This window comes from Callorhinus ursinus, unplaced genomic scaffold (genome assembly GCF_003265705.2).
Source record: "Callorhinus ursinus isolate GAN/ISIS: 27379988/994484 unplaced genomic scaffold, GSC_fseal_2.0 scaffold18, whole genome shotgun sequence".
NCBI classification, from domain to species: Eukaryota; Metazoa; Chordata; class Mammalia; order Carnivora; family Otariidae; genus Callorhinus; species Callorhinus ursinus.
In genome coordinates this window covers 11,039,036-11,063,188 of record NW_027397080.1, presented here as the reverse complement: position 1 = coordinate 11,063,188, position 24,153 = coordinate 11,039,036, and the positions used below count along the sequence as shown (strand labels likewise).

The following is a 24,153-nucleotide window of genomic DNA, read 5'->3' as shown; positions in this document are numbered from 1 at the left end:
TTATGTCAGGAGCCCTCTGTTAAAGTGATCTGGAATTATGTCAGAAACTATCAGTTAAAGGCATGCAGAATTTTCTCTGGAGCCTTCTCAGGAACCTTTAGTTAAAAATAACAGACCTTTCTCAGGAGTCCTCAAATGCTCAGGTTAAAGCATCAAACTCTGTCCCCCACACCCCGACTACCACGGGTGGATTTTCCCGAAGAAGTAGGACTTGCCCTGTTTCCATAGTCTATTCCTAGTCAGGACAAAGGTGGTATCTGTTTCTATACTGCTTTAGCTCCATTTGAAAAAGCATCACTTATTCTTTAAGTTCTTGGAGGCAAGAAAGCTTTCAAATAACTGGCATGCTTTACTAGGGTGTTATGTCATTACTGTTCTTAATTATCATTAACGGTCTTGAAATATGCCTATTAATGATCTCAACACAAAATAGCAGTGTGGGTCTTAGCCAAGAGCAGCACAATTACCTATTAATGAGATGTAAATTTCCCAGGGAAATGACAGAGATCTAGAAGTACCACCTTCTGAACTAATATAGTAAAATTAATAATAATAATAGTGTATAATCTGAAGATATTGGTGTTAATTTGAATGCCAACACTATATTTAAACAAGCTGAGAGAAGTGGAAATTATTTGCATAGCTCAAACCAAGAAACCCTAATCTGCGCTATTAAGGAAAAATGGATTTTTCTTCTCTGAATGATCTAACACTGACTCTCTGCAGTGACAAGACGGAGCATAATTTTTTTTTCAGCTACATTTTGTATTTCTTTTACTTAGACTTTCTATCTTTCTTATTTCCAAAACCAAGCAGAGATACCTTATACAATTAAGCCCGATAGAAAACGGAATTAAAAAAATAAAAACACAACCAAACGCATTTAGAGGACAGACAAGTAGGATGTTACCAGACCCTCAGGGTAAATGACTGGCCCTGAGCTCTGATTTCAATTTTCAGGTTCCTGGGAACATGGCATGGACAACTTAGGTAACCAAGTTACTGGTTAGTAGGCAGCCTTGTTAGGACAGGAGGAAGCTCTGAATCAGGAACACCCCACCCCTGCAGCTGAGAGCCACACGGCCCTGCCCACAGCCGTTCTGACCTCACACGCCAGGCCCCTGTGGCCAGGCCGGGAGGCACCTACCTTCATAGCTGGCGTGGAAGCCCTGCGCGCTGACCGCATAGTCACTGACAAGGCGTAGAGAGAGGGTGGTGGCAGCACTGACGATGGTAGCTGGCAGCTGAAAGCCTGTGAGCCTGAAAGACAAAGAGGTGCCATTTAGGGAGAAGGACCCCCTTGGGAGATGAGCATCCGTTAAGCGTTTATTGAGCGCCTGCTGGATGCACAATGCTGATTTCGGCGCGGGGAGGGATATGAAAGCAGCCTAACACCGGGCATATGCAAGGTGTCCGAGGACAAAGAGGTGATGGAGCCGAGGTGGTGACAAGCAGCAGTCTTCTGTCATAGACACGTGGAGGCCCCTCCCCCCCGGAGCCACAGGCCATCCCCTGGCCCGGAGGTGTGCCTCATTAAATGTCTCTTCTCTTTTCTCCTCTTTGGGTGTCTTCTCTCGTCCCTCCCCTTCCTGGCTAAGGTCCTCTGTGGCTCTGGGTCGACTTCACCACAAATTGACAACTAATAATTTCCAACAGACAACATTCACTTGGATACTGAGGAAAATATACCCAACTGTAAGTAGCGGAAGGTGGATGCTTCTCATTGCAGACTTTATTCTTTAAAAGGAATGAGTCTACTGCTTTTATAAAAATGGTAAGTGCTTACTAGTTTTAAAAGATGAAACCAAAACAAAAAACAAAAAACAAAAAAAAAAACAATGCAATCTAGAAATAACTGTTTTTTTTTTTTAAAGGTGTCTTTTTTTTTAAAGATTTTATTTATTTATTTGAGAGAGAGAGAATCAGAGAGAGCACGAGAGGGAAGAGGGTCAGAGGGAGAAGCAGACTCCCCGCTGAGCAGGGAGCCGGATGTGGGACTCGATCCCGGGACTCCAGGATCATGACCTGAGCCGAAGGCAGTCGCTTAACCAACTGAGCCACCCAGGCGCCCTAGAAATAACTGTTCTTGACAGTTGACATACAAAGAGATGGAGGGATCAACAGCTGGGACCATCGTCAATGAAATAATTTCATACAAATGGGATCATACTGTACATGCTTTTAAAATTAAAATCTTAATTTTTTTTTTCTGTGAGTTCAGTGAAGAAAAAGAAACAGAGGTGAAACAGAAAGAATTGTTGAACTTGAGATAATTCGTTTGCAACACAAGAGAATCATTTGTAAAAGATTCTCCTAATGTTAAAAAGATAAAATAAGGAAGCTTTTACTTAATACTTGGGAACGTATTTTAGGAGAGCAGGTGTCCACGGCTGGGTCCCCCACACATGACCTGAGGATGCACAGAGGAGGTGGTGAGGGGGCCGATCTCCTGTCTGCCTCTGTCCTTTATCTCTTCCCTGAGGCTCACCCTGCCTCGCCGCACCCCAGTCAGGGCTCTGGGAGGGAACTCAAGATTTACCTTTACCCTCATTTTCAAGTAGTTTGGGATACCGTGGTGCCCCCGGGTCCTGCTCTATTCCTCCCATTGTCATATAATATCTGGATGCCCAGATGTCCCCTGGAGTCATGAACCTCAGGTTCAGACACGTTGAATCAGACATGTGTTAATGCCCACTGTGAAAAGCCCTCTGCTAGATGAAGCCCTTGCCCTTCTCACCATCCTAATCTTATAGGATTCGTGTTAACTCAAAATAAACTCAAGAAACAGAGAAGGAAAGTGATGGAGCTGTGAAACGGGTGACCAAAGAAGTTCCAAGGTCATGTTCTTTTCTGGTATAAGAGCCTCCAGCAAAAGATGCTTACATCACCCCATAATCTCTCCCCTCCCTGCCGCTGGCCTTCTGTCTCTGTCTCCCTCACTTTCTCACATGGGTCAAAAATTTAGATGTAAAATAGTGAAACATACATATTAGGAAAAAACAGGCTATTTTTTTTCTTGTATCATCTTATGCTAGGGAAGGTCTTTCTAAGAGTGACATGTTTAAAGGACTCCTTTGGCTCCCACTTTCTACCATCATTCTTCTAGGATGCTGTTGCTGCGCGGAATACCTCACCTGCTCACCTGCTACAGAACTGGGCAAATGACCAATCATGACATATCCCTCATCTTTGTGGACCAGTTCAAGGCATGGAGAAGGAGGGCACATAACCCAAACAGGATCATTCTGAGTCCTTCCACAGGATATGATATACAGATTCCAAGAGCTTTCAGTTTTGGATTCTAAATCATTAGAATGTAATTTTGGGAGTGCCAGTAGCCTTCTTATCATTACCCAGAGCCTAGCTGCTTTACAAAATGATATCCCACATGATACAGACAAAGCTGAAAGTGAGAGAAGACAGACAGAACCCTGATGATATATTGTTGAGAGCCTCAATCCAGCCGTGCAGAGACATCGACCTCTGCAGTGCCCAATTACATAAGCCAACATTCTTTCTGTTTGCTTGCTTCCTTCTTTCCTTCCTACTTTCCATCCATCCATCCATCCTTCCATCCAGCCATTCCTCCATCCATCCATCCATTTTTCCTTTCCTTCCTTCTTCTCTTTCTCTCTCTCTCTCTTTTTTTTTTTTTTGCTCAAACTAGTTTGATTTGGGTTCTATCTCTTGCAATTGATTACTGATGGAGACAGCATGAAATCCCAGAGGCATTAATGGAAAATATTAATTGACTTAATTATGTGAAAATTAAAAGCATGTAGCAAAGCAAAAGAAACTGAAAAAAAAGGAGGAAAAATACAAACTGGGAAGATTATAATATATATGATAAGAAGAGGGTGAACATTCATAATCTATAAAGAACACTTACAAATTATGAAAAAGATAAGTAAAAAGGAAAAGGGCAAAGGACACAAACAAAAACAGAAAAATGATCCACCTACTTAATATAAAAAACATGGAAACTAAATCCACAAGACTCATTTTTCACCTCTCACATTGGCAAATATCCAGACTTGGCAAAGGTTACAGAAAACAGATCCTGTAGCTATCAAAAAGGTGATGAGGAAATACTACAGATTATACACATGTACTTGACAAATTAGATGAAATGGACATGTTCCTTGAAAAGTGCAAACTACTGTAAGCTCCCCAATAAGAAGTAGATCATTTGAAAAGCCTTATCACTATTAAGGAAATTGAACTAGTAATTTTAAAAATCCCAAAAAAGATATACACCAGCCCAGATGGTTTCACTAGAGAATTCTACCAAGCTTAGAAAGGAGAATTAACATTAATGCTACACAATCTCTTCCAGAAAATAGGGAAAAGAGGGAACACATCCAAATTCATTTATGAGATCAGTATTACCCTGATACTAAAACCGAAGACAGTCCCAAATCAAAAGAACTAAAGACCAATATCCCACATGAATATAACCACAAAATTCCTTAAAAATTATTAGCAAAGAGAATTCAGCAATATAATAAAATAATTATATACCACAACCAAGTGAAGTTTATTCCAAGGATGCAAGGCTAGTTCAATATTTAAAAGTCAATCGTTGTAATCCACCACATTACCAGGCCAAAAGCAGAAAAATCACACAACTATGTTAACTGATGTAGGAAAAAAACACCTGACAAAATTCAACACTCCTTCATGATGGGGGGAAAAAAAAAAACCTGTCAGAAAACTAAGGAGAGAAGGAAATTCCCTGAACTTGGTAAAGAACATCTACAAAAATCCCACAGCTAACCTCACACTTAATGGTGAAAGACTGAATGCTTTTCCCTGAAGACTGACAATGAATCAAAGATCTAATAAGCCAATTAGAAAGTCAGCAAAAGACAAAAAGAAATATCTTACTAAAGAAGATATAAGAATGGCAAACAAGTGTATTAGAAATATTCCACATCACTGGCCATTGGGGAAATGGAAAGTGAGACCATGTAGTAAGGTGAGCTACTTACTACTACATACTGTTAGAACAGATAAAATAAAAATCGTGACAATATCAAATGCTGACAATGATGCAGAGCAAGTGAATCTCCCAAACATTGCTGGTAGGATGTAAAATGGTACACTCTGGAAACAGGCCATTTCTTAAAAAAAAAAAAAAAGTCCACAAATACACCAATCATACAATTCAGCAGTCACACTCCTGGGCATTCATCCCAAAGAAATGAAAACTTGTGTCCTCACAAAAACCTTTACACAGTTGTTCATAGCTTTTATTTTTTGGTAATAATCAACAAGTGGAAATGACCCAAATGCCCTGCATAGGTGAATGATGAACACCATTCCATGTACCACGGCACCTCTGCACCATGGAACACTACTCAGCAATAAAAAGGAATGGGCTATTCATACATATAAAATTTGGATGGATCTCAAGGGCATTATGCTGAGTGGAAAAAAAAAAAAAGCTCATCCCAGAGGATGACACACCAGAGACTCCTGGGTGGCTCAGTCAGTTGAGTGTCCCACTCTTGATTTCAGCTCAGGTCATGATCTTAGGGTCACGAGATCAAGCCCCGCACAAGGCTCAGTCCTAAGTGTGGAGCCTGCTTAAGATTTTCCCTCTCCCCCTCTCCCTCTGCCCCTCTCCCCACCACTCATGTGTATGCATGTGCTCTCTCTCGGTCTCTCTAAAAAAAAAAAAAAAAGATGACATACCAGATGATTCTATTATATCAGGTTCTTGGAATGACATTAAAGAGATCAAAAACAGGGCGCCTGGGTGGCTCAGTAGGTCAAGCATCTGACTTCGGCTCAGTTCATGATCTCAGGGTCCGGGGATGGAGCCCCTAATTGGGCTCCCTGCTCAGTGGGGAGACTGCTTCTCCCTCTACCCCGCCCCCCTGCTTGTGATTTCTGTCTCTCTCAAATAAATAAATAAAATCTTTAAAAAAGAGAGATGGAAAACTCTCTTTTCCATCCAGATTTGTGGTTGCCAAGAGTGAGGGATGGGGAGAGGAAGTGAAGTGGGGTGACTATAAAGGAGTAGCACGGGGGAGATCTTTGTGGCGATGGACCAGGTATGTATCCTGACTGCAGTGGTCGTTACATAAATGCACACATGTGACAAACGGACAAAGTCATATGCATATTCCCTGTGCCACTGTCAGTCTCCTGGTTTTACTATTTTACTATCGTTACATTAGATGTACCCATTGGGGGAAACTGGGAAAGGTACATGGAACCTCTGTACTACCCTTTCAACTTTCTGTGAATCTATAATGACTTCTAAATTTAAAGTTTTTAAAAATTATACTTATGGCTCACACTATGTTTCTATCAGACAGCACCTGAGTCCTCCATTAGTTCTGACTCGGTCTACCTAGATCGAGCCTTGAGCTCCTACTTGGTCTTTGCCAGGCCCCTCTCTTCAGCTGCCTCCTGTACAATCCAGCTCCTACGTTGTACCCCACCCGCCACTACAAACATACCTGCAGCCTGGCTGGGTCCCTGCCCACCAGAACCATACTCCAGCCCCAAAGCCACTGTCCCCAAAACTCACCTGTCCCTTGGCTTCCTTCCGACATGCCCACACCCAGATATGCGTGTCTGCCAATGACAGATTCCTGCCCCCAATGGACCCTGCCATTAAAATATCAAATTGTCCCCACTGGGGCCAGACCTCTATCTGCCTCTGCTCTCCAGGCCCTATCCCAACCAGCCCTAGGTGTCTCCAACCTCCAAATGGGCCCAGGTCACAGCAAGTGCAACTTGCCTCTCACCCGTGTCCGCCAGAATTATGCCCTTGGGTGCCCTTCCCAGATAGTCTGGGAAACTCTTCCTTCAACAACATACAGCTTCATGTAGGACTCTCACACTTCACCGAGGCTGCTTCCATGATATTTCTGAGCTGCCGTTAAAGACTCCTAGGCCCTAGTTTCTTGGTACTATATTGACACAGGCCGCGCATAGCTAATGTACACTGTCAACAAACAATTACAGTTTTATCGCTTGCAATATATGGAATTGGAGCTTACAAGGCATTTTTTCTAATCAGATATTTACCATTCTGCTCTTTCTTTCCCAGCCTTGGTAGATAAATTCTAACATGGAGAATTCCTCAAAAGCGATAATGCTGGAGCGGGGGGTGAAAGCCTGGATCTCCTGTCTGGATCCTTGAATCATCACTCCCCTGCCTCTGTGCCTGTTCTTCCCTTACCCACTCCTGATTGCTGAATAAATCTGAGACACGCTGATGACCTCACGGTCAGGAAGAGTTACCATGCTGCATGTCGGAATAAGCAAATAAAACTTTCAAATGTTTCCATCGTTTATCTGACGTATCTAAATACCATATTGAAAGGGGTGAGGCATCCTTCAAGAGTGGAATCCAGACTTATCAGAGACATGGGCTAATAGGATGACAAAACCAGCAAGAGCCCCTCCTGCTGTTGGCTCTCTTCCTCACTGATTCTAAAATGTGCAGAGAGCTTGGTGGCATGGCCACAGATGTAAGTGAATACTCCTCTTCCGCTTTCTCAAGCCTTCCTGTCTTTCCCGCTCCTCAAGAACCTTCTCTTTGCTCTGCCTCCACGCCCAGATCACCCAGGTTCTTGGACCCTGGTGATGTCCAAGACCCCAAACTTCTCCCTCTCCCAGTGCTGAATCCACCAATGGCTTCCCGTTGTTCTTAAGATTAAGGCCAGGACCCTTTGTGACTTCCACACGGCTTGGAAGCCTCAGCCCCTGCCAGAGTCTCTGCCCTGTATCCCACCTGGCTCCGGCCCCTCCAGTCTTCCTTGGTCAAGGGCAGGGGTGGTGGTCAGCCCAGAGTGCAGGCAATAAGGGGTGCATTTCCCGTGGAGAATTTTTGAATGATAGTAAAATGGAGGCTTCCCATGAGGCTGCACTCCAAACACTTGCCAGCGATAAAATGTTCTTCCCTCACCTTTCTCCCCACTCCCCTCCTGGCTTCAGTTCCTTCAATACACCAACCTGCCCCTCCTCAGGGTCTTTGCACATGCTGTTTCCTTTTTAGAGCACTTTCTCACATCCCCTCCACCTCCTGGGCTAAAAAGCTCCCTCTCATCGTTCAAATCTCGTCACAAATGTCTCAACATTTCAGTGCTTCTGAAAGAGGCGTCCTTGACCTCCCAGACCAGTCAATCCATTTGCATCCTCATGGGTCCCTGTGGGAAGTCACTGGTGCTCCTCAGCACGTACCCCTGGCTTTTCTTTCTTCCCGGACACACCGTGGCTCAGGGCAGGTCTGGCCATGGCACTGGCTTTGCCAAGGATACGCGGGTAGCAGTGGAGTGTGCTCTTTCTGGGAGGGAGGCTTGAGGACCCTGTGCACCTCTTGCCCAATTCCCCCACTGCAGTAATCCGGGGTCCCTGACTACCTGGGTCTCTGGGTGACTCCACGCAGCAGAGAGCAGAGTCCCTGTGAGCTGTTCTTGAACTTACAGTTTGAGCAAGAAATAAACTTGGTGAGTTAAACCACTGAGATTTGAGGGTTGTTTGTTACTACAGTGTTTTCAAATGTAGCTTTTATTATTATTCAGGTGTGGTGAGGCCAGCAGATCAGGAGAGGATTGCCAGCAAAATGATAGTTTGTTTACTCTCGATTCCCAAGAGAAAGGGGCACAGGGCAGCCTTCTGAGGACAGGGACAGAGCACTGCCTGAACACCGCTGTGACTGCAAAGCCCCACGCCTCAAGCGAAAGCAGAGATCTATCCTCCCGGGGATGACACAGACGGGACACCCCTCGCGTGATGCTGCTCAAGGCTTTGTCCTTGCATTACTCGGCCTGCCTTTCTCTCTGCATCAGCTCACGTCTCTCTCCCCTCCACCCACACTGGCCTGTACACTCTTCTTGAATGTGCCATGTTTCTTCCCACCCCAGGGCCTTTGCATCGGGTGTCCGTAGGGCTGCATGCATTGCCCCCCCGCCTTAGCTATCCAAACTGCCACCACCTCACCTACCCATCTCCCACTAGCTTCTCAGGTCTCAGATTGAACGTTACCTCCTCTGGGAAAGGGCAGAGGGATCCCTGATCATTGTTCTCAGAGGACAGAGTACTTCTTCCTTTGCAATATTCATTCCAACTGTAATGGCTTGATTTTCTTATTGAATTACTTGGGATATATCTGTCTTTCCTTTCTGATGATAAGTCCCTTGAAGGCAAGGACAAGGGTTACCTTTTTCTCTGCATCACTAGTATATAGCACATACTAGATGCGATAGTGTTATAAACTGAATGCCCCCCCACCAAATTCTTATGTTGAAAGTCAACTCCCCCCATGTGTGATAATTAGAAGGTGGAGCCTTTGGGAGGTAATTAGGATTAAATGAGGTTGTGAGGGCGGAGCTCTCTTGTGTGGGATACTTGAACGGGATCTCTGCTCTCCACCATGTGAAGGTACAAGGAGAAGTTGGCAGTCTACAGCCCAGAAGATAGCTCTCACTAGATCCTCACATGCTGGCCCCCTGACCTTGCAGGTCAGTCTCCAGAGTGATGGGAAATACATCTCTGTTGTTTACAAGCCACCCAGTCTATGGAACGTTTGTTATTGCAGCCAAGCTGATTAAGGCAAATATAAAATGAATGAATGAATGAATATTCAACCATCAGAGAATAGACAGAAAAGGCCTGACTATTGTTTGAAGCCAGCTTACAAGGTTGGCCTTGGCTGGTATTGAACGTGGATTTCGGGAGGGTCCCCACCTTTCCCAGAACTGGTAAGGGTGGCCTAAACTATCTACATGAACATTACAGTTCACACTAAACACCTGCCTTCCCTCTGGGAGTCTGGAACTTTGGGACATGCCGGGCAGACAGTGCCTATGTCGCCTGCTCCCAGGAAAAAGTCTGGGCACTCAGTCTCCAGTGGGCCTTCCTGGGGGTAGCATTTCACATGTGTCGTCACAGTTCCTTGTCGGGGCAATTAAGCACGTTCCGTGTGAACCCACTGGAAAAGGACTCCTGGCAGCCGGTGCCGGGCTTCCCCCAGACTTCATCCCGTGCACGGTTTCCCATGGCCGTTTTGCTCTGTAGCCTTCACCGTGACAGATCATAGTCATGAGGACAACTATAGGCTGCCTCCTCTGAGTCCTTCCAGCACATCATGGAAGCTGAGGGTGGTCACGGGGACCCCCAGCACAGAGGGTGACAATGACCACAACCAGATCCGTCTGCAAAGTACAAATACTAGACTGTTCTGCAAAGGATATTCTAGGGTGTCTGTCAGTTAAACAGAATTGGAAAATGCTGGGTTAAACAAAGTTAGGCAAGGAGTTTTCAGAAAATAAACAAAAACAAAGTGCTTGTGGAGGCATTTAATAACTGAATAGCAAACTCGCAAGACAGGAATAGATGATGCCGAGAGCTCCCAACACATTTGACCCTTTTATTCTTAAGAGTGTATGGCCTGGGGTTCTGTGGGACATCCTCTAGGAAATTAGATGCCCAGACAAGGCAGGTCACAATGTTCGAGGCTGCCGATGTTCCTCGTCTTGGAAGCCCTGAAACCCAGGATGACCGAAAGGCCAAGGAGATGGTCCCTGTGCTGTTCCAAGACCCAGGGATCCTGGCAATAAATCCCTATTTCTGAGGATGATCCATGCGTGTCAATTCCCTGAAATCTTCAAGAGCCCAACTAATAGAAAATTATCCAGGAATAAATAGGAATACAGCAAATTGGGCCTTTATTGGATGGCTCTCATTTAAGGTTCTTAGCACATCAAACAGTAATATAAAAAAAGACATGTCAATTGACCTTGGGAATAAAAGAGTAAATGCAAGCAACATTTATCACACTGACAGGCTTGGCAAATAGTGTTTTGATTTGCCAGCAGCCTTACTCCAGACAGCAACCACTAGTTAGATACATAAACCATTAAGCTAAAAACAGAACTATCATTACAGGCACTGTCTAGTCATTTGCAGGTAATTGATGGACATTAGTCATAATCACACACAATACACAGACACACACACACACACCCCTATAGACACACGTTCTCTCTGGTGATTCCCATTTGCATTGCATCAAGAGCTTCTAAAATGGAAACTTGCAAAAAAAACCCAACAACAACGGGTTTTCTGTGCTTTTAAGTGTCTGTGTCATAAGCTCTTTCTTTTCTTAGAGCACCCTGTGGGCTGGGGTGCTGTGGAGCACTCTCTGGGAGATGGGATGCCCGGAGAAGGCAGGTCCCAGAGCTCATGCTATTGCTACATAGGTCATGAGAGCACTGACACTCCTGGTCTCGGAAGCCCTGAAACCCACAGTAACCAAAAATCTGTAGCAATGGGTCTTGTGCCGTCCCAAGACTGGAGATCCTTGGAATAAACCCCCATTTCTGAGGATCACCTGGCATTAGCCAGATATCTGCTGAAAAATCCCAGCTTAAGTCCAAAGGATCTTCTCTAAAATGTCTCAGTCTATTCCGAAAACATCCACTGGCTTCACAAACGTCCGCCTTCAGCTGCGCATGTACAGACATTTTGGGGGAGGCCAGTATACCTGTCCTAAGTATGGCTGGGTAGGAGCAATGCTAGGCATCCAAATCTCTAGATACACTGTCTGGGAGGCATGCAGGCTTTAAGAAGCAAGGTCTGGAGTCAGAGCAGGCCCACCTGCTGACGGCTAAAAATAAGGAAGCAGCATTGTATGCTCAGAATGCAAATGTTAAGCACGCTCACTCTGTCAATACCCAGGAGTATTTGCCATAGAACTGCAGCTCCTGATTCTGCAGGAAGGGGTCTTGGATATTCTCTCTCCATGCTGCATCCAGTGTTATGTTAGTAGATTTGCCTGAGAAAACCTGCAAATAATTTTGGGAAGTGCTACATCCAAAGTAGCACCACAGTTCTCAAACCGTGTGCCACGGTACGCTAGGGTGCTGCGGGAAATTTGTAAGAGCAGTGTGGAATATTTTAAATTTTCAAAGGAATCTCTGACACTCAGTTTCTGTTGGCCACACAAAGTATAGCTCGAGGCAGTTCACAGTTTCAACATGAAGCTACATTCCATTAAATGACATCATATCTTTGCAAAGTTGGTGGCTGGTGTGATATAAAGCAGGTGCTGTGTGAAATCACTGTGGAACACAATATGAGGGTGGTGGTGTCCAATCTGATTCCAAGGTTTGAGAAGCTGTGCATAGCCTAATAAGTACACACATTCCATTAGTAACCAGGGGTGGTTATTTAAGAATGAAATAAAAATAGAATTTTTTTCTTTCAATTTATATTTATTATTTTTTCAAACAGCTATAAAATTGTTATGGTGTATATACTTATTTAGCCATTTGGCCTTAACTATTTAATAAGTAGAACTGATAGGTGTCTTTTACCCATGGAGCACCCATTTTACCCGTGGAAAAATAACTGAAGCACTTAATGGCACTTCAAACTAAGAAATGCTGGGAACCTGTGCATGAGTGTATTAAAGGCTCTGAGAAGTCCTGCAGGCAGAAAAATAGACAAACACAGTTGAAGCCAACATGCCCCATACTTCTTGGTCCAGCACACCCATGAGCAGCCTTCTTTACGACAAAAGTTTGGAAAATCTAGGTGGCTGTTAGCCAGGATTTGCTCTATGATCTGACAGGTTCCAAAAAGTGGCCAGAGGCTGACTTATTCCTATTATTAACATTTAAAAATTATTTCTCATCAACCATGGATTCAACAAATATTAATTGTGTGCCCTATTAAACGTCATGCACTATGTTTAGTTCTGAGGATAGAAATGTATAAGACATAGACCTGGTCCTCAAGAAGTTCACCCTCAAAAGTAGAAACTTCCATTAATATATCCCAGAAATTCAGCCACATCTCATCACCTTCATTACTATCATCCTGTTCACCCCACCTCCATCTCTTGCCTTGGCGATTGCAATAACCTCCCAACTGTTCTCCCTACATCCCTCTTGCCCCCTACAGACTATTCTCAATACAGCAGCCGGCATGATACTTTAAGTCAGATTATGTCATTTCTCTGCTTATGACTCTTCTAAAGGTGTCCCGCTTAATTTGGGATAAAGCCCAAGGCTTCATAATGACCCAAAGGCCCTGGGCAAACCTCTGTCACCATCACGCACTCCCGTTCTCTCTCTCTTTATCACCAAATAGTCTTCCCTGCTCGCTCACTCCAGCCATAATGGCCCCCTCTCTGCTCCCTGAACGTAGCTGGCAAGTTTCTGTCTCCGAGCCTTTGCACCTGCTATTCCCTCAGCTTTTCCCAGCTATTCCATTTCCTCCCCTGCACGTACTTGACTGGTTCCCTCATCTTGTTCAGGCTTTTTTCTCACATATCACCTTTCCACGGAGGTCTTCAAGGTCTTCGATGACCACTCTATTTAAAATTGCAACCCTCTCCCCTCCCCTCTTCCTGTCTCCTGATCTCTTAGTTCTACATTTCTTATCACCATCTGACATACTATATATTTGATTAATCCTTATTTATTAAGTCCACCTTTCCCCATTATTCTGTGAATTCCATGAGGACAGGGATTTTGATCCATTGGTTCCCTGGTCTATGCCCATCATTAGAGATCAGTGCTAGGCACACAGTAGGAGTTAATTAATTGTACTACTGCTGAAGACACAATGAAAATGTAACACAGTAAGTTCAGTGAGAGCGATTCCCAGGGAATTCGACATCATCAGCCTGAGCTGATCTAAAAGGATAAATTGTTAGCCAATCATCCAAAGGGCATGGAGGGTAGCAGGAGAACAGTGAGGTCATTTCAAGCAAAGAGGATGGCATGAGCAGAGGAAAGACAAAATCCAACTCCACATGTAATTTATGAAATTGGTCTCCAACCAATGACAGGAGAACAAATGGATACAACCAGCTGTTCATCCTCCATGTGTTTCCCATGACTGCTTAATTACTAGTCTCCCCAAGAGAGGGGATTTTTCGGGAGGCTGCTCAGCCTTCTAGCAGATGCAGACTTTATCTGCTTTCGTGGGATCCTGGAAAACCTTGACCCAACTTGGCCTTTCATGACAGGTGCAGTTAATAGTAAAGAGCCCTTCCCTGTGCCCTCAGCTGGAGATAGGATGGGACTGAGCCCCAGGGGCAGTGAGACAGCTTGGTCACCTGGGAGTTTTGGCAGGGGGTCCGGGCAATCTCTCAAGCTCTTTTCCCCAGCATCTGTCTGAATTTCTAACTCTAGTCTGGCTTCCGGGATTTTTCAGGCCACCATACTGCATAACTCTGAGGGCTGTGATTCATATCATAGTCGATGGCCCTGGGTTGAGAACTGTTGCCTTGTCCCTGGGCTCCGTCTCTTTGCCTGGAACCTCAGAATTAGACAACTGTCAGCTTGAATTTGGAACTGAGTTTCGCCCCCTGGATGACATCTTCAATCATCTTTGGTGCAAAGCGGGGACTGATCCAGCACAATCCCATGATCCCCAAGGTCTGGCCCACGTCTACAGGGGGTAAAATGACACAAAGAAAGACATGAAAGCTCCAGAGATAATGGCAAGATTTGAGGGACTGCTGTGTGAAGGGATGGAGTATCACGGTCACAGAGGGGTCCCACTGACCACGCTGCCTGATGTTGCCCGGTCTTCACACTCTATGGTCACTCAGATTTACTGTCTTCCTACTCCTGACACTGAATGTCTTATTTACAGGCACTTTTTGTTCATTGCCTATTCCTCCTCTGCTTGAATCTAAGCTCCACTTAGAACAAGGACTTTGTCGTCTTGTTTACCTTTTTAGGTTCAGTGCCTAGCATACAGTAGGTGCTCAATAAATACATGGGAAAGTAAATGAAAGAATGAAAGAAGGAAGGGAGGGAGGGGCGAAAGGGGGGAGGGAGGGAGGAAGGGAGGAAGGGAGGAAGGAAGGAAGGAAGGAAGGAAGGAAGGAGGAAGGAGGAGTTGGTGGTGTCAGAGTAGTTGGGAAAAGAAAGTGTTTCAAGAAGAATGAGGTCCGTGGTGGTCAACACTTTTGAGGGGACTGGTACAGAAGGACTGGAGGGCCAATGGATTTGGCAGGTAGAACAGTAGTGACTTTTTTTTCCAGAGCAGTCTAAGTGGAGTGGTAAGGCTGAAAGTGGGTTGCAGTGGGTTAAGCTGTTCACAGGAAGGAAGGAAGTAGAGACCACTGAGTCTAGACTGCTCCCCCAAGGCACGGCATTGAAAGGAAGAGGGTCAATAGAAAGCTACTTTTAAACAAAAGCCTTTTTAAACCCCTAATCAGAAAGGCTCATTTCTGCCTTTCTCTCCCGCCTCTCCTTTCCTGTGGCTTCTCTCAGAGCACATACCGTTAATCATCTCTCATTACTTTATTTTTTAATAGAATAAGCAAGTTCATGGGCATTTGTTTCAATTTGATACACATTCTCTTGGCACGATAATAATTGATACCATAAGTGACCTCATTAATCAGCAGGGTCAATTAGAACGAGGACAATTTGCCATGTTGCCTGTCTAAGAAAGCCTGAAAGCTCCCCACTATCTCTAGGTCTTCCTATGGCGACTTCCATGGGTGACTGACTCCTCATTAGTCCATTCTTAGTCTCCCCAAGCAAAGTGGAGACAAGAAATCGCCAGAGAAGTTAAAATTTAGTGGCACACATAGGGAGTCAGTAAGAGTCCATTTTCATTGCTGGGCTTTGCCATCCTTGAAGCCCTCTTCCTGTTTCTCTTCCTTGGGGAAAACAGGTCTGTACTACTCCAGGAATTTCCAAAGAGGCAAGCAAAAATACAACTTTAGTAGATGAACTTCTTAAAATGTAGGAAGAAAGCATGCCATGTCAAGGCAACCTCTGGTGAATCTTTTGAACAAGGGGAATGCTCTCTGCAAAGTGCCTTATCATCACCTTCATTCCCTTTTGAAAAGAGTTACCAGGTGTGAAAATCAGGAAAAAGTAACAAGTATGGAATATTTGGGTTCCAACAAGGCATTTATACATGCACAGGAAGAGGAAGGGTGGGCTGGACATTAACGCAGTCGTAATTCTTTCCCAGCTCAACAACCATGTGCACATGTCATCTGGGCCTCGGGGTTTGTAACAGAGGCCAATTCTCAGTCCTGCTCTGTTCACTGCAATTTTTACATAAATTCCTTAGTTTGGAATAATTTGTGATTTACAGAAAAGTTACAAAGATTGTACAGAGAATTACCGTACACCTTTCACTCAATTTCTCCTGATATGAACATCTTCCGTAACCATGGTAGTTGGTCAAAAATGATGAACGCTAGCATTTTACTATTAACCAAACTACAGCCTTTATTTTGATGTCACTAGGTTTTCCACAACTGTTCTTTTTCTGTTCCAAGACCCAATCCAGGACACCACTTTGCATTTAGCACCATAATTTTTAATGTCTTGTATGGGAACACGGATGGCACACGGGTCACCTTGTGGCTGGTGTGACCAAGACCCAAATCCAAAAGGCCCTCTCCGACTTAATCCAAGAGGACCTGCATTGAAGAGTAAGTTGTGTCCTTGGATCCTAGACACAAACTATACAAGTCTAGTTGCCTAACATTCTTGGAGCTGATTGTGTGACTTGGTGCCCAGAAATAAGACCTTGGGGTACCTTCCCAGGACTAGTGTCCACAGGGAGATGATGATTCTGGTCTATCCGTGTGGGTCTGTTTACCTGCTAACTGCTTTTATTTTCCTAAATCATTTTTAAAACTAAGAATCTTTCAGAAACACAAGAAGACATAGAGAAGAATATAATGAGCACCTGTGTATTCAGCTCCCACAAGGAAATGAAGCATGCAAACACAGTTGGATCGCCTGGGGAGCTCTCCCTTCCCTTGGCCTGGAGACAAGACCCTTCATAATCTGGCCTCGCCTCTCTGCCCATCAGTCACCGGCCCCCACCCCACACCAAACAACAATAACAATAAACAAACAAGCAAAAAGCAGACTCATCCCGGCTCTCTAGCCACACGGAACCTCACCATTGGGCACATACTCTGACCCTTTACACGCACTGTTCCTCTGCCTGGACTCTTCCCACCCCCTTTATCCCATCATCTTCCAGTTCGTTTCTTCTTTAAGACTTTTTCAAGTGACACCCCCCTCCTAGTGCCTTCCCTAATTCTTCCGGGTGCTCTGCCTCTAAACCCTCCTCGCTCTGGACACATCTCTCCAAAATGCACTGTCTTGTCTATTTCCTTCATCTTTCTGCTGGTCACCTCAAGCTGTCCAAGGTCAGGACCCACATATGGTTCATCTCTAGATCTCAAGGTCCAAGCATAAGGCCTGGAGTAGAGAGGTGCTTGGGGAATATTTGAGAAGCCTGCAGTTTAGTATGATGATCACAAAAAAATAGTCTCTAAAGTTAGTAGTGCTTGGGTTTGGATCCTGGCTCTGCTACTTCTTAGCTGTGAGACCTTGGTCAGGTTCCTTAATACCTTTGTGCCTTCTTTTTCCCCTTCGTCAGATAGGAGATTAATAATGGTATCACTCTCATAGAGCATTGAGATGATTCAATGAGTTATTATAAGTAAAATGTTTAGAATGGTGCTTGACACATAGTAAGCGCTCAATAGCTATTATTATAATTAATTCTATCGTAGTGTTTAGCACCTGGTAGTCACCTGGGTCAGATTTACACAAAATCAGGACCTGGGTTAAGGATTTGGATGCAAGTCAGTTTATTTGTGAACTGACCCCTGGAAGTACAGTGAGGGAGAAGGGCAGTGAGACAGGAAAGGGAAGACAACCCACAAAGGGGTCCCAGCTGCATAAGGTGCCAATAGGAGTGGATGGGGCTGAATCCTACAAGGGGCGCTGGGAGTGGGTGTAGCACATGCAAACCAGTTGTCCGACTGAAGGGAGAGTAGGCTGGGGAATTTATCCACCAAACTCTTTCCTTTGTTGGTTGTTGGTGCTCCTGGGGCCATTAACTCCGCCCAGTGAGCTACGGGCTGGGGCATCTACAGGGTGGGACCCTCCACTCCCATTTGACACGTGAGCACATAATCTCTGGAGAGGGTGGGGAACAAATGCCCAACGCGACTTCTGACTGTGCCCCTGGCAGCCTGGCTTCTGCTCTCCTCAAGTCCGTGGAGCGCCCCTGCCCCCCTGCCCCCCTGCCCCATCTCTCTCCTTGAGTCCATCCTGATCCCAGCTTCCCAAGGGCCGCCATGGCAGAGATCGGGGAAACCAGCCAGGGGCCACAACACCACCAGGCTGATGGCGGGTAGAAAGCTTCCCATCTCCCTCTCCCCGAGCCTCCTTCGCCAGGCCCGTCCCTGACACCGTTTTCTGCAGCCCAGGTAGCGGCGCTCCCGCCCCTGGCAGGACCCACAGCAGAACCCCGAGCCAGGTAGGGCAGTGGTGGCAGGCCCCGCCCCTCCCAGCGGGCGCTTGGAGGCGGGGCCAGAGGGAAGTGGGCGGGGAGAGGGCCCCGCCTCCCGCTCCTGCCCTCCGTCCACGCACCCCACCCCCTCCTCGGGCTGGGCTGCGGCGCGCTTCCGTCCCTGGCTCAACCCCCTCGCTTGTTTGTCCCCGGTGCCTGGTAATTAGGCTGTGTTTATTAAACCGTGAGCTCTGGCTCGGCTCACCCGAACTCTGCTTACCGTAGATTTTCCTGCGAGGACTGCAGAGATCGTAAAAACAACAACCCACCTTGTCTCTTTGGCTTATTTACAAACTTGGCCATAAATAATCAGGGCTATTTGCATATTACTACTGGGCTTTTTATAGCACCACACTTCTGAGCGCTGGCAGGCAAAGGGGGGGGGGGCCGCTGGGAGAAGGAGGTGAGCTGTGCACCAGGCTGGTGGTGACACTGGACAGAGCAGCTTCTGACCCCCTCCTTTAACTCAGAGTGCTGCCAGGCTTGGCTTCGGCTGGCCTGAGAGCAGAGGGAACCAGTGTGGGGGTGGGGAGGGAGCTGCATCGCCATCTCCCGGGGGCGGAGGCGGCCCAGGTGTACTGGGAGGTGCCACTCTAACCTGTCCCTTTGAAAAGGATGGACTTTGTGCTGGGAGCACAGGAAGCCCCCACCCCCGGGGCCTGCATCACACGGGAGCTGGTCCCACTCAGACCCCGGGCTCTGTCATTTACTCCTTCTATGACCTTACGCACACGTGCCCTCTCTGATGCTCATTTCCTCTGGATGCTGGCACAGAGTAAGGGGTTAACATGATGCCAATGATGATGATGATGATATAAATACAAGTTCTCTACATTCCTACAGCTATCAAACAAAATTTACAAAGAAAAAGAAGTCAAGACTTCCTCTAAGGAAAAGGAAGGAATTCACTGTCAGGCCACAGTCTGCAAGGCTGTGGGATCGGAATGGAAATATGTGAAGGACCCACAGCAGCAGACGGCCACTAAAGCCACGCAGGCCCCATCTGGAGCTAGAGCTGCGTCCTGTGCCTGCTGTCTCGGGCTGGTGGGTATCAGGGTGGGGTCAGCCCTGAGGGTCCACACATGCCCGCAGGGCCACCCTGCCTTGGTTCCCAATACACACATCGGGCCTTCAGCCTGGCTCATCCTGCCTTACTGTGCTCTGGTCAGCCTCCTTCCCCAGAAGACTGGACCCCCGCTCCCCACATGTCAGCGCCGAATTGCATGGTCACCCCATCCCCTGCCAGAGGCACGGCATTTTTTACAGGCTGGGAGTCCTGGATGCTTAGATCTCAATTTGCTTTCAACCTTAGGGGACCCCAGCCTGAACCAGCTTTAGGACCTTCTGCCTCTTGGGCACTTGTCACTGAACGTCCCAGGCAATGAAACCCAGACCTAGGTCCCCCCCCCCACACACACACCTGCTTCCAAGCCCATCCCATATTTGAGGTCCTTGCATGGGATGGAAGCATGAAGGTCATGCAGGACACGAAGAAATGAGCAATGACCACAGTAATGTGTCTGGCGGGGCACTCCTGGAGTCATGAGGGCTCAAGTACTAGGTGACATTTTGCTACAGGTGAAAAAGGATGGAGCTATCCTTATCACCAGGAGTCAGGGTGCTTCCTGCCACCAGTAAAGGTGATGCCTGGCCGGCCGGCACAGGCAAGCGGAGACTTCCTTCAGTGCCTGGTAAAGGCCCCCACTTCCTGGCTCAGGGCTTTTTGCTAGGTGTGTCTCTGCCTGGCACCCCCTCCAGTCGGGTCCGCCCACCCCCCCTTCTGATCCTGGGGTTCCTTCTGTGAAGACTCACGCCAGACTCCCACAGTCTCTCTTCTTGCCCCCCTATTTATTTCCAGCAGAAAGCCTATCAAAAGCTGTAATGGCTTTGTCTGTTTCTTTGTGTACTTAATTTCTCCTACTAGAGGCTAAATTTGGGGATGGTTGGAATTGGTGTCTTTGTTCTCCCACTGCTTTGCCAATGCCTTGCTGACCAGTGCAGGTGACCACAGGGCCCAGTAGAATTCACACATTATACGGTCAAGCTCAGTGCCCGGCTAGGGTAGGTGTTGGGATAGGTGCTGGGTGACTGTTTGGGGAGCTCGTGTGATGAAGGATCAAATGGAGGCAGCGAACTGCTGTTTGTTGTGGTTACTGAGCACACCCAGGTGGGGGGGGGCGCTCTCGCTTTCCTAATCCCCTGCCCCAGATCCCTGTGGCCTGAGTCCCCATCAGCCACCACCCTTTGGACTGTCACCTGGCTGGTCCCAGCTCATCTCTGTTGGTTCTAAAGCTCACCTCCCAACCCCCATCCCCCATGCTGGACCATCGGCTCATCGTCATGGGGCCACTTCTGTCCGGGCTTCTAGAAGCCACAGACATAGCTGGAATGGACCCCTTGGGTTTTGCCACATCCATGAGGTGGAGAAGCAAGGGAAAGTAGAAAGGCAAGAAAACACAGGGTGCTGGCAGTTGAGGATGAGGACCAGGTGTACGGGAAGGGCCCAGAGAGGTGACGCTCGGAGGGCAAGGAGGGCGAGCGAAGAAAAGGCCCCTGGGTCCTCCTGGGTTGCGTGGTGTGAATATCCTGCAGAGAGGATCTGCAGGTGGAGGAGGGAGATCAGAAATAAGATGCCCCAAAGAGGATGCCGACGCCGGCAAACCTGCAGAGATTTCTCGGGGAGCTCCATGAGGTGGAGGAGAAGGCAGGGGCCATGGGAAGGAGGGGCAAGTAGGTGTGCAAGGTCGTGATTTTTTAAATTTTGAAGAAGGATAGTAACCCAGCCGAGGTGTGGGCTGGAGTGAAGGAGCAGAAAGAGGGTGAATGCAAGGTGCAGAGAGGGACAATCTGTGGAGAATGCACCTGAGAGCCAGGGAGAAGGGTGGCCTCAGAGAAAGAGGGACAGACAGAAACCTGGCTTGTCTGTGGGGCAGGAGGGCCTCGATGAAGCCCTTGGTAAAATGAGGGATGAGACCTTCTACTGAGTGTCGGGCCCACCACGTAAAGTGTGAGGCCCCCTTCAAAACAAAAACGCAGGCCCCTCCTTCAAAAATGATTAGGAATTTGAAGACAATGACAGCAGAGCATTCAACCAACATGGGCCCTTTCCAAGCACAGCATCCTGGGTGATGGCATAGGTCGCGTGCCCGTGGGGTTGGCCCTGGCTGTGTGCAGAGAAGGGAAGGGTGGATGAGGTCAGGGGACCAGAAGAGGTTTGGAGAGGCCAATGAAGGCATGATCTTGGCTGCAGGAGAGATGAAACCGGGGCGGTCTAGACCACAAGGACAACCCAGGCGGCCAGTGCAGGATGCCAAAACAGGGCTGCCCAGCTGCAGCTCCATGGACCCCGGCCGCAGAGAGCAAGAGTTGTCCAGGAACTACAAGGCCTTTCCTCTCCAGCCCACCCTCACCAGCCCCACCACTGCCCAAATCCGTGCCTCCAGCACAATCCAACTCCTCTGTAAGCAGCCTCAAACCCCACCTTTCCGAACAACTGTTCATCATCAGTGTGGTCAACAGGACTGAGTGCTTGTTTCGTGTACGTTCTGAGCCTCCCTTCCAAGATTCCCCCCCGAAATGTGCCTGGAATGGCTCCTCCACCCAGCCACTGTTCATGCTCTACCCCCTACTGGGAATGTCCTCCCTTGTCCCTCCTTCCAGCCAAGTTTGATTGATTCTTCCAAAAACCCAGCCTGGGTCCTTCCAGGAAGTCTTTACAGATAAAGACACTGCCCTGTAACAACCGTTAGGCCATCAGTGGTCCTGTACCCCTTTCCAGGCTGTGAGCACAAGAAGGGAGTCCGGGTGTTCCTGTCCTTCTGTCTGTCTGCCCCTACAGTGCTGAGTGCCGGGGAGGCTCATGCAGGTGTTTCGTGGCTGACAGGAGGGACAGGGAGACCCCAGAAAAGCTGGATTCCTCCCATTGGTCTAGGACAAATTAAGTGGGGAAAAAATGACATACGTACAAAACAGGTACGCAGTATTTACAGTTCTGGTCAACTCCAAGAATAAGTGCGCAGGGGGTGTGTTATCAGTGGTTCTCTGGGGTTGCAACATCACAGTTGATTTTTTTAAATTCTTCTTTATAATAGTCTGCATTTTCCAAGTTTTCTATAATAAGAATCTATTTATATAAGGGAAGCATCTGTATGGAAAGGAAAGGAAGAAGGACCTGGAAGCCAAGGATGGGGAGCCTTTGGGGGAGGAGAGGCGGGCTGCTGGCCTGGACTGAGTTCTGCAGGGCAGGCCCCCCTTTCCCCTGGTCCTCAGCGGACCCTGCCCCAGGCAGCCTGGAATTCCTTCTCCTCTGAGGCCAGGCTGCTCAGTTCCCAGGCAACAAATGGAGGATTTGTGCAAGTCATGGGGCTCCCTGTTTCTATTTTTTAATTCTCTCTTCCACTTTGTATTTTGTAAGAATTTAATTTTAAACTCTCCAGATGCCATACTTTTTATCTTTTCAATTGATTCTTTGTGGAAACGTTGCAACAGAAATGCCATGCATCTTGCTAATGGAGCAGGATAAAAAGGCCATGAAGGCTTGGAAGCCAGACTGTTGGGTCCCCACCACAGCCCGGCCTCACCTGCATGCCCCACCTCGCCCTCACCCCGATTTCCGCAAAGAAGCTCAGAGGCACAGAGGCCCCACCCACCTGCATCCCCAGGGGCAGGAAAGCTAGCTTTTTGCAGCAATCGGAGGCAGCTAGCTAATCAATCACACAAGCCACGGTAACCTGTCGGTGGGGGAGAGACCTGGGGACCGGAGCAGCCACATCTGAAGGCATTTTTTGGTTTCTGCAAAGGGGTGCTGCTGGCAGAGGCCAAAGATGCTGCTAAATATCCTACCCTGTGGAGGCATTCCCCAGCCCCCAAGGGCAGCAGGGCCCCAGTGGAGAAAGCCTGCCTGACAGTGTGCCAGGCTCGGTGCTAGGCCCCTCACGGGTATCTTCTCATCTGGCTGCAAGGCGGCCTCTGACTCTGACCCGTCCCTGGGGACCCACACACTCCTCAAGGCTCTCTTGCGGCAGAAGACAAGGCCCTGGCTCCAAAGGCCACCACTTATGTTTCTGCACCTCTCATCCTCAAGCATGGGGCTCAGAGACCCCACTGCCTGAATTCAAATCCCAACACCACAGACACGTAGCTTATTCTCCCTGTGCCTCAGCTTCCTCATCTGCAAAATGGGAACACCTACTTCCTAACACTGTTTGTAAGACTTAAGAGTTAATACATGTTTAGTACTTAAAGCAGTGCCTGGCAGGTAGGAAGTGCTCAGTACACAGTAGCCATTCCTATTACCCAGGTGAGCAGAACAGATCAGTGGGCACCAGAACTCACCATGGCAGCAAGCATCCCCACCACCACACACCACACCCCAGCTCGGGTTCCCACAGTCCTCTTTGAGCCCATACAACCTGGTACTATTATTGCCATTCACATGTGCAGGCCAGCAAGTCAGAAGTATCATTGCCGTTGTCCCAAGGAGGATATTGTTGGCTCGGCTGGGGGAGGAGACTTGCTTCAAGCTTCTCCATATGGGATCTGGGTACGGGATCCCCACAGTGGGGCGCCAGGACGGGACAAGACCCCACTGTGGGGAATTCACTGGCCTCCCTGCCGGTAAGACAGATGTGGCTCTTAGCAGTCTCCACCCCTGACCCTAGTGAATCTGCAGTCAACCAGAGCACCTTCCACCACGGCCTTGGACCTCTCTGGGACCCGGGGGCTGGCAATAGCTCAGGACAAGACCCAGTAAGCACCTGGCCTCTGAGGCTCTGCAGTGGCATTTTGAGGCAGAAGCATTTTGGGGCCCAGCCTAAAAATAAGCCC

The 24,153-nt window shown here is 47.6% G+C and overlaps 1 protein-coding gene across 1 annotated transcript in view; it reads right to left on the bottom strand.

Moving 5' to 3' along the window:
• The window catches only part of CSMD2 (CUB and Sushi multiple domains 2), a 598,617-nt gene that overhangs the window by 487,899 nt on the left and 86,565 nt on the right, over positions 1-24,153 (bottom strand). The window contains exon 3 of the mRNA XM_073902955.1: positions 1,148-1,260. Coding sequence (XP_073759056.1) covers positions 1,148-1,260 — 113 coding nt within the window. The remainder of the gene's footprint in view (positions 1-1,147; positions 1,261-24,153) is intronic.